Source organism: Salvelinus sp. IW2-2015, unplaced genomic scaffold (assembly GCF_002910315.2).
Source record: "Salvelinus sp. IW2-2015 unplaced genomic scaffold, ASM291031v2 Un_scaffold2289, whole genome shotgun sequence".
Lineage (NCBI taxonomy): Eukaryota > Metazoa > Chordata > Actinopteri > Salmoniformes > Salmonidae > Salvelinus > Salvelinus sp. IW2-2015.
The window spans coordinates 1,962-12,851 of record NW_019943615.1 but is presented as its reverse complement, the minus strand read 5'-3'; the positions used below and the strand labels follow the sequence as shown (position 1 = coordinate 12,851).

Genomic DNA, 10,890 nt, shown 5'->3' with positions numbered 1-10,890 from the left:
TATTTCCAGAACTGTAGGGCCACACTGTATATTGTCTGGTTTATAAGCACTTTATCAGTAGCTACAGGTACTAACTTGGACAGACTTAACTCCTGCCACAGCTAGTAATCCTTGGATGTTTTGAAAGATTGCCAAACTAGTGATGGGCCTAGTTACTGGAGGATAATTTGTTTACAGATCTAAAATGCCTGTATGTGCATCTTTTGACATTTAGGAATTAAGTCAATACTTTGTTACAATTTAAATTAAGTGTTTCACTGCAGGATTTAATTTTTATTCAAAGTTCTCTGCTTTTGATATTTTCATTTCCATGTAGATTTAAGTGCACAGTATGGGTCATTAGACGGTGAATGGCGTTTCTTTCAGGTGAAAGTAAAAATTCCACTGACTTCACACGCTTATGGCACTGAACGATCTTTTCTTTCTGGTTTCCACAGCTTTTATGCATCATCAAATAATTTAGGTCTGGATTCAATCCATAAAAGCATMTTGGACGCTCTGTTGAAATAAAGGTAAATCCCGATTGAGCCGACATGACTCATTTGCCATTCACATCTTCAGCATCATGGATTGAAGAGAGCCCTAAAAAAGCWTTTTCAGGCTTGAGTTGTGCAATATCAAGAGTCAAGCATGTACTAAATCTGCATTATAAAGTAGATGTTAGTGTTTTTTGTATAAATGCTTTAACTAGCCTCTTTATCCTGTTCTGCCCTAGCTGGTTAGGAAACTCCTTTCCCTAGTAATTATCGTGTCGACAACTGTACATGCAAACAGATCTGGGACTATGCAACATCCTGGTGTAGCTGTGTGTTCAGGAACACTGGGCTATAAATCCTGCAGTAGGAACAAGCTGTTCAGACTAATGAACTTCATGATTATGCTGATGTAAAGTTAAATGTCTTATGAATAAAAATGGCAGGCCCATATGGTTATTGTACTTTGACTACAGGTGGCGTTTACCCGTCGATACTCCGTAAGAATAAAATTGAAACCAGGCTGCGTGGCTTTTAATKACATTTTCAACAGCAACTAAAACTGAATTGCTACACAGCCATGTTTAAAAGCATAACAACCAAAACACATCTAGATTATATTTAAAAGGGTTCAAAACAAGGTTTATTTGTACAAAGTTAAATGTAYTTAAAAGCAGCAGTCCAAAAAGGCCATCTCACAACAGATTTTCTTAAAAATAAAAAGTGCAGCAGTCCACATTCACATCATGACATTAGGGTTTAGGTTCTGGGAGCAGAGCAGCAGCCATGTCATTTACAAAGGTAGACRTCAGCTGAGGGATGAGGCTGATCCTCATTAGTCGGCTGCTTGCATACTTGTTCTTGACAGCCTGGAACACAATTACTCAATGGTTTTTTCCAAGAGCTAACATGTATCAATTTACCCAAAGCCAATTGCACAAGATTAGATCACTACAACAAGGTCAAGCCATCAGAGGACCACTTACCTGAAGCTTTGTTCTCCCTTCATTGACAGAAACTATGTTTCTGGCGATGTGCTCCATGATTGGCTTGAGGTGGTTCTSATTATAGGTAGAGTAATGYTCCTGTGTTGTAGTCTGCACAGGGAGTGGAAACAATAGTAAAAACATCGACCATATCTGTTGCTAGCACCAAATCAGTTAGACACCAGGTTGAATTTTGTAATTCATTTCTGATACACTCAGTGGACCATGCCAATAATTGCCACCAAACAGTACCGTACCCAGTTGAGCTCATCAATCAGCAGCTGGGAGAGGCACAAGGCAGCAGCAGCAATCTCAGAAGGGTGGTAGTGCACCATGTCATAGTCAAGGAGGGTCAGTTCCATGAGGTATTTGGCTAAGGTGTGCTTCTCAACATCAGCCTGAAAAGACTGGTATTACTGTAACCTTCTGGTAACCCGTCAGTGGTTGGCTTTTCCACCTCTAACAAATAATTGCAGTTAATGTTGATGGGGTGATTTGAATAACCACACCCATAAAGAAAATTGTATGAAAACATGCATGTCATTGAGTAGCCTACATTGCCAGCCTTGGAGGCTCTCCTGAGGAAGTGTAGGGGTAGAGGCCGTCCAAGCTCAAAGTTCAGACTTTGCAGAATCAGCTGCTCCATCTCCCGAATATGGGCCTTGGTGAATGCATTGTCTGTGATGTAAACAAAATCGCAAATCTCCGGGGAATACATCTCTTCATACTTGGAAGCCAACAACATGGCAGTCACACCAACCAGCTGGAGCTTCTTGCGGCTAATAGTTTGCACCTAGATAGTAGAGCGGGTWAAAAAATATATATAAACATGGATACACCATTTTAGTTTTTACAAGGCTTACCTGAAGAAAGCGATCCAGGACGGCCACCGTCAGATAGAGAGTCTCCTGCAATAGCTGGAACCTGGAGTGCACCTGAATCAGCCAGTCAATCAGGAGAGCACGCATGCGTCCATTGATCTCATAGCCATTCATGTACTTGGGCCGGACAGACTGCTGGGTCTGTTGCGAAAGACATTTCAAGATTGTCTTAGAGACCAGTACAAAATATTTAATGAGTCATCACCATGTTAGCCTAGAGAGAAAAAAAAAAAAAAGTTACCTCAAGGCGCTGCAGATATCCATAGATATCCTTTATATATTCAGAGCACAGTTGTGGCAGGTCTGAATCCCCTTCGTCAATGTCTTCTACAGCAAGCAGAGCTACTGAGAACGCCTGGCACAATGCCTCTTTCATGGACACATTAGCAGACACTTCAGGCTGAGGAACTTGAGGCACTGGGGAACGTTTAGGCCGAACAGCTGCTGGCTGGTCTTGTTGGTTCATAGATTGTTTGGTTGAGGCCTTGGCAGGAACAGTCTTCTGTAGAGAGTATAGAGAAGCATGTTTGAGAACCTTTTTTTATTTTACCTTTATTTAACCAGGTAGGCCAGTTGAGAACAAGTTCTCATTTACAACTGMGACCTGGCCAAGATAAAGCAAAGCAGTGTGACAAAACAACAGAGTTACACATGGAATAAACAAACGTACAATTAACACCACAATAGATAAAGTCTATATACTGTGTGCAAATAGCGTAAGGAGGTAAGGCAATAAACAGGCCATAGTAGCGAAGTAATTACAATTCAGCAAATTAACACTGGAGTGATCGATGTGCAAGTAGAAATACTAGTGTGCAAAAGAGTAACTAGTGAAATCACAGACAATGGACCAAACAACGCCGGGTAAGACAACAYACCTTGAACGGCACCGCTTTGCTGGCATTGGGAAAGTTGGACAGCTCTCCAAACACAGCCCTTCTTGCTCCAGCTACGTTTGCTTTTCACATTAGTGTTTGGTTGTCTGCGTTCCTTAACCCCCCCCCCCAAAAAAAAGTGAACACAAAACATATTTAATTAAAAGAAGTCGGCAGTTTTTGTCATGTTAGCTAGCAAGCGAAGRCTAACTAACGACAAATGATTTAGCCATGCGCAATTACACTAGGTAACCTTAGTTTACCTAGCTAAATGTTTTGGCCGGTTAAGTACATTTATTTTAGGCAAGGCATACGCTCGTTTGCCAGGGTTTATTTCCTAGTTGCTTAACGTTACCTACTAGATAGCAAATTGGCTAGCTAACTAAAAGATAACTATATATCGCCAGTAACGTTAGCTGTGAGTAACATGCACACAAAAACACATTAGCGAATGACGTCACACAGTCACAATCAGAACGGATATCTATGATAAGAACCAGAAAAACTTTCCTCTCGGTGTAAATTGGTTTCGGGAATGAAGAATTTGTCTTATATATTTATTACAACAAGATCTCTCAAGTAAGCCCACACCTTCCAATCTGAGTTCTGGATAAACGTTGTGATCATTCCCAAAACTAAACTGAGTTTTCATTAGTGTAGTTAGACCACTGGGAACGGCTTTGATCACAGAAATAACTCTGAAAGGTATTGGAAACTCTTTCAATGTTATAAGTTGTTTTCTATGTTGAGAATATTACCCTTGTTGTCGAAAATATTGTAGCGACCCGCACAGACAGCTGTGTGTTATGTGTTGGCTAGGAGGTGGTTGTGTTGTACTGACCAGTACCCAGTGTTCGCGGGGTCCGACATGTCAATCAACTGCTATCTGCCAATCACGGGAATGCCTGGAATGTTCTGATGCCGGGCATCCTGGTGGTTGGCGAGTGGCGTGGAGGGGGGTGGAGCATTGGAAGTTAGACCAGGTCAGCCTTTGTTCTCTCTCTCTTACGTCTGGGCTTCACAAGAGAAGGTCACGATTGGCTTGTGGGTTATCTGTCATCTATTTGGCGTGTGCTACGCCCAAACAGTAGCCTGTGTTAAAGTTGGTTTAATAAACCGTCAATTCGCAAACTCAAGCCTCTGTCTGGACAATTGTTCATTTATGATCTAGTCAGGTCATTACATTGGTGTCAGAAGTAAAAACGTTGATACAAGTTAGCCAGCTAGCTAGCTGACTTATGTGGCTAGCTACCGTAGGTGAGAACGGGGATTGAAAATGCTTCGAGGGAATCCGAAAGTGAAGTGGAGGTAGGGGACGATTATGGCCAAGGAGGTGCGTGTGAATGGACGTCGGGGGTTCTGTCTGAGGAGATCGCCAGGGCGTCGGAGCGCAGAGGCCGCTTGAGGGAGGACGTTAGAGCGATGGCTGCTGAAGCGGGCATGAGTGCTTCGTCGACTGTATTTCGCGCGGATTCTGGTGGGCGGACCGAAAGTGGTGACCGTCGACGCGGCGTGACGAGGAATCTGGGGCTCAGGATGTAAAAAACATGGCGGCGCCCAGTTCCCGGCTGCTCCGTATCTGTTAAGACCCCGAAGTATTCCGGTAAGGCGGATTGGGAAGCTTTTCATGCTCAGTTTGAACGTTAGCTCATTTTAGGGGTGGTCGGATGAAGAAAGGGCACTGCAGTTGGCTTTATGCCTCACGGATGAAGCTCTGCCTGTTTGATATTGATTAGCCCCGAGGACAGACATGATTATGGTGCTTTAGTGGGCGCACTGAGGAGCGCGTATGGACAGTGTGTACAGGCCGGGCTACTGCGCTCCGAACTGAAGTAATAGACGCAGGCAGCCTGGAGAGCCTCTACGGGTGCTAGCTAATGACATTGAGAGCCTCTCTCGGCGGGCATATGCTCACATGCCCCCCTCCGTGCAGAGCGAGCTAGCACGGGACCAGTTCATACAGGCGCTCTCTCCTACGGAGCTGCGCATACAGACCCAGCTGGCTCATTCTGAGTCATTGCAGACAGCCTTGGAGATGGGGTTTGGAGAGGGAGCTGGTGTGGGCTGGGGCTTCAGCTGGGGCTTTTGGTGGGGGTGCAGGGAGACACACCCTCTGTGCGAGCTGGGGGGCAGAGCAGCCCGGAGCCGGAAAAGCCTGCATGGGTGGCCGAAATGACAGAACTCATTTGTGCTGTGTCGCTACAGGCGGCACGAAACAACACGCCCTGGTCCCAGGGTCTGCTGGGGTTGTGCCAGCCAGGCCATCTGCGCGAGATTGCCCCATGTCCCCAGAGCTCAGGAAACGGCTCGGGGTCCGCATAGACCGGGTAATGCGGACCCTGGCTTTCTATCCCAACCACCATCTCTTCAGGAGGAGCCCACCGGCACAGACGGGGAAGCAAGGCTCCACTTCCCCCAGAAGCAGACGAGGGCAAGCGGATGGAGCCTGTTGTTGTTGGTGGGCCGGACCTGTGTTGGGGACTTTGTCATGTCCCTGTCACTGTGGAGGGGTGCCCTGCTCCGCCCTGGTGGACACTGGGTCCACAGTAACCCTGGGTGAGCCAGATATTGTGCCAGGTTGGACTCAGTTTAGCCTACAACTGGGCAGCTCCGCACAGTCACAGGTGAGCTGGCACCCATGAAAGGGAAGGGAATAATGACTCTGACAGTAGGGGGCAGGACTGTGCGTCATCCTGTGTGGGTGGCGGCTGTGCAGGACCCTTGTATCCTGGGGTTGGACTTCTTAGGCACAGGCTGCCAGTTAGACCTAAATAGGGGCACACTGAGCTTCCAGGGAGGGCCGGAAGTCACCATGGCCCCCCTAATGTCACATTCACTCAACCCAACAAACCCTTTACTCAACAGTTAAAGCAGCAGAGACTCATGGCTGCGCCCCCTCCCCCACAGCTGTGTGTGACTTTTCCCCAGTCCCCTGTCACCTACGGCGGTGTGTTACATTCCCCCAGCTACCTCCATGACACAGCCTCTGTTGAGGCCGGCCGCACCCCCCCAGCCCAGCTACCCCAGATGGGAGGAGAGGACACTGTCTGCAGTGGAGATGGAGTATATGAGGGGAGGAACTGTGTTGGTCTTGACCCCGAGCAGCAGGAACGGTTGGTGCAGTTGCTGTTTGAATTCAGAGACAGCTTTGCGTTGAGTGAGGAAGAGGTGGTCAGACTCATCTGGTGCAGCATGAGATCGACACAGGTGATGCTCGACCCATCAAGATGCGTCCCCGCCGTATCCCGCTGGCACGCCAGGAGGCGGCAGACAGGCTGTGTTGGAGATGCAGCGGCAGACTTCATTGAGCCCTCAGACAGCCCCTGGGCGGCGCCAGTCGTCATGGTTCCGAAGAAGGGGGGCAAGCTGAGGTTCTGTGCGGACTACAGGCGGCTGAATGAGGTAACTAGGAAGGACTCATACCCCATACCACGTATCGATGAGTCGCTGGACCTGGTTAGGGGGTCCTCCTGGTTCTCCTCACTAGACCTCCGCAGTGGCTACTGGCAGGTGCCCCTCTCCCCAGAGGCCAGAGCCAAAACTGCGTTCTCCCACTAACAGAGGACACTGGCAGTTCAAGGTCCTGTGCTTTGGCCTGTGCAACGCTCCAGCTACTTTTGAGCTTTGATGGACAGGGTGCTGGATGGCATCCCCCGACAGCAGTGTCTGGTATACCTCGATGACATCCTGGCGCATGGCAGCTCCTTCCAGTCAGCCCTGGGGGCGCTACAGCGTGTGCTGGAGAGGGTGGCTGCCGCAGGTCTGAACTCCACCCCGAAAGTGCCACTTCATGAGGAGAGAGGTGTCCTTCTTGGGCCACCGAGTGGGGAAGGAGGGGTCAGCACCATGGAGGACAAGGTAGGGCTGTCAGAGACTGGCCCACCCCCACCGACAGCGTCAGCTGAAGAGCTTCCTGGGCCTGGCCTCGTACTACAGGAGGTTTGTACGGGCTTCTCAAGCGTTGCTGCTCCACTGAACCGCCTGCTGCCGAAGGACAAGGCTTTCACTTGGACAGTGGAGTGTGAGGAGGCGTTCAACACCTCAAACGTGCACTGATCGAGGCCCCCGTGCTCGCCCCCCTGACTCACCTTGCCCTTATTCCTGGACACAGACGCGAGCAACGTGGGCATGGGTGGGGTGCTGGCCCAGGTGGGGCCAGAGGGGGAGAGAGTGGTGGCGTACTTCAGCAAAACATTGACAAACATGAGCGCCGCTACTGTGTCACCCGGCGGGAGCTCTTGGCTGTTTTGGCTTCCGTCAAACACTTCAAGTACTACCTGGGTGGACTGCCCTTTACTGTAAGGACTGACCACTCTGCTCTCCAGTGGCTCATGTCTTTCAGAGAGCCAGAGGGGCAGGTGGCACGCTGGTTGGAGGAGCTTCAGCCGTATGACTTCACGGTGGTGCACAGGGCAGGGGCACGCCACTCCAACGCCGACGCCATGTCCCGTCGGCCCTGTACTGCAGACGGCTGCCGCCACTGTGAACGGAGAGAGGGACGGAGAAGAGAGCTGCGTGCAGAGAGGGTGTCTGTGCCACAGTGTGTCGGGCGAGCGGCCTGTCTGCTGTGAGCTGCAGACTGTCGACGTGGCTGAATGGCGCAGCAGCACAGGACGGGACACAGACCTACAGCCAGTGCTACAGTGGGTAGAGGCGCAGGTGAGGCCACCATGGGAAGAGGTGACAGCGCTCTCACTCGCGACCAAAGGGTGTGGTCGAAGTTTGAGAGACTGCGCTGGCTGATGCGTGCGTACAGCGGGCATGGAAGGAGTCAGCTACGGGAGAGGAGAGGTGGCAGGTGTGGTCCCAAAGCATTGCGGGAGGCTGTGCTCCAGAGTACTCATGGGGTGTGGGACGGACACTTTGGGGTCACAAAAACACTGCGCCGTCTCCGTCAGGCTTTCTACTGGGGGCAGCACAAGAGGGATGTGGAGGACTTTTGCGCCGCTGTGACAACTGCACAGCGAGAAAGGGCCCCCCAGGCCGCTTCATGCTCAGCTCCAACAGTTCCCAGTGGGGGCTCCCATGGAGAGGGTGGGAGGATGTAGTTGGGCCGTTCCCCACCACAGACAGTGGAAACCGCTGGTGCTCACGGCCATGGACTATTTCACAAAATGGCCCGAGGCCTATGCTCTGCCTGACCAGGAGGCAGAGACCATCGTCGACGCCCTGACAGCGGGGATGTTCAGCAGGTTTGGAGCTGCAGAGTCCATCCACAGCGACCAAGGCAGAAACTTTGAGTCCCGTGTGTTCGCCACCATGTGTTGAGAGGCTGGGTATGCACAAGACCGCACTTACTCCTCTCCATCCTCAAAGTGATGGCCTTGTGGAGCGCTTCAACAAAACGCTTGGACAGCAGCTGGCCATCGTCTCTTCCAACAACACCAGCGTGACTGGGACAAGCACCTGCCTATGGTCCTCATGGCATGCCGCTCCGCTGTCCAAGACTCCACCTCCTGCACGCCTGCCCTCCTCATGCTGGGGAGAGAGATCCGCACCCTGCGGAGATGGCGGTTTGGTCGGCCCCTGGATAGCCCTCATGTTCCTCCGGGGCCGGAGTATGCCCGGAGACTCCAGACCGCCTGGAGACAGCCCACACCTTCGCCAGAGAGCAGCTGGTGAATGCAGGTGTGAGGCAGAAAAGGAACTATGACGTGCACACCCGGGGAAGGCACTTTGTGGCTGGGGAGCTGGTCTGGGTCTACAGCCCCCTAAGGAAAAAGGCAGATGCCCCAAGTTGGACAGTCACTGGGTGGACCCTGCAGTGTCCTGGAGAGGGTAGGGGAGGTTGTTACCGGGTGCAGCTTCCTCCCAGGGAGAAAGGTGGCACTGCACCGGGACAGGTTAGCCCATACAGAGGGGCCTCTTCTCCCCAAACCCCAGGAACCCCCACAATCCCCTCTCTGGCAATGACATTCTCCAGGCACCCACCCCCAGGTGCCGCAGACAAGGCTCCAGACAGCCCACTCCCCCTGTCTCCCCCCTGTGTCACGCGTGGTTCCCCAGAGCCACGGACTGTATTACCCGTTCCCGCTTCCTGCCCCCATATCCCTGCCTCTCATCCCCTGGTTCCCAGAGGGACACTCTGCGACCATCACGGCCACGCAGGCAAAGGAACCTCCGGGTCGCTTCAGAGACTTTGTTTGTTCCCTCGGGGACGAGGGACTTTGTGGTGGGGGGGCTGTGACGACCCCACAGACAGCTGTGTGTTATGTGTTAGGCTAGGAGGTGGTTGTGTTGTACTGACCAGTACCCAGTGTTCGCGGGTCCGACATGTCAATCAACCTGCTATCTGCCAATCACGGAATGCCTGGAATGTTCTGATGCCGGGCATCCTGGTGGTTGGCGGAGTGGCGTGGAGGGGGGTGGAGCATTGGAAGTTAAGACCAGGTTCAGCCTTGTTCTCTCTCTCTTACGTCTGGCTTCACAAGAGAAGGTCACGATTGGCTTGTGGTTATCTGTCATCTATTTGGCGTGTGCTACGGCCCAAACAGTAGCCTGTGTTAAAGTTGGTTTAATAAACCGTCAATTCGCAAACTCAAGCCTCTGTCTGGACAATTGTTCATTTATGATCTAGTCAGGTCATTACAATATCAAGAAACAAAAGTCAATATTCCTCTCATGCCAGCTGGGGTAGAACAATGACTTATTCCTTATAGTTATGTCTGAATTATTCCCCAAAAGAGCTTTATGTGGGGGAAAATTGTGCAGGAAACATATTTTCCAGGCCATTAAAGCTTGTTGGTGAAACCTAGCCAATTTAGCAGGTAATCTTTCAGGAATATAATTACATTTCAGTAAAAATGTAAGACCTCCCAACTTATTAAAAACATTATTTGGAATGAAATACCATATTGAATCAGTATTGATCAAACATCTTTTCAACCAGTTTATCTTGAAAGTGTAATTTATGTCAACAAAATCCAACACATGCTTATTGTTATGGCTGTCGTCTTCCTCCTCAGACGAGGAGAGGAGAGAAGGATCGGTGGACCAATACGCAGCGAGGTAATTAGACATAAATGATATTTATTGAAACACGAAGACGAAATATACGAAAACACTTGGAAATTACAAAATAACAAACACGACGTAGACAGACCTGAACATGGAACTTACATAACTACACGCAGAACTCACGAACAGGAACAGACTACATCAAACGAACGAACAGCCAAGACAGTCCCGTGTGGTGCACAGACACGAAAGACACAGGAGACAATCACCCACAAACAAACATTGAGAACAACCTACCTTAATATGACTCTCAATCAGAGGAAATGCCAAACACCTGCCTCTAATTGAGAGCCATACCAGGCAACCCTTTAACCCAACATAGAAACACAACACATAGAAATGCCCACCCCGCTCACGCCCTGACCAATAAACACATACAAAACAAGAGAAAACAGGTCAGGAACGTGACACTTATTCTTGACGTTGTCTGGAAAAATGCATGGTTAAGGCCGTACAAATACTGTATACCAAACAAAGTTAAGTAAGTGCATTTCAAAATTTTACATAAGATATATCCATGTAATTCTATGATATCCAAATTTGTGGCTATTGATGATATCTGAGTTTTCTGTGAAAAAGAAGGTGAGAATCTGTCTCACTTGTTCTTTGAATGTAAATTTGTGTCAGAATTTTGGAAAAACCTTGCAAAATACTTATT

At 49.7% G+C, this 10,890-nt stretch overlaps 1 protein-coding gene across 2 annotated transcripts; it reads right to left on the bottom strand.

Moving 5' to 3' along the window:
- Positions 1-1,141: 1,141 nt before the first annotated feature.
- On the bottom strand, positions 1,142-3,309 carry LOC112073542 (G2/mitotic-specific cyclin-B2-like). Of its 2 annotated transcripts, XM_024140815.2 has the most exons (7): positions 3,219-3,309; positions 2,582-2,842; positions 2,323-2,481; positions 2,016-2,252; positions 1,717-1,857; positions 1,460-1,570; positions 1,142-1,342 (listed from the first exon to the last, which is right to left on the bottom strand). In XM_024140815.2, exons 2-7 carry the CDS (start codon positions 2,804-2,806, stop codon positions 1,226-1,228), a joined length of 990 nt encoding a protein of 329 aa, XP_023996583.1. In that variant the 5' UTR covers positions 2,807-2,842; positions 3,219-3,309; the 3' UTR covers positions 1,142-1,225. The 2 variants fall into 2 exon arrangements, with proteins under 2 accessions (XP_023996583.1, XP_023996585.1); XM_024140817.2 differs by lacking the exon at positions 1,717-1,857.
- Positions 3,310-10,890: the final 7,581 nt, after the last annotated feature.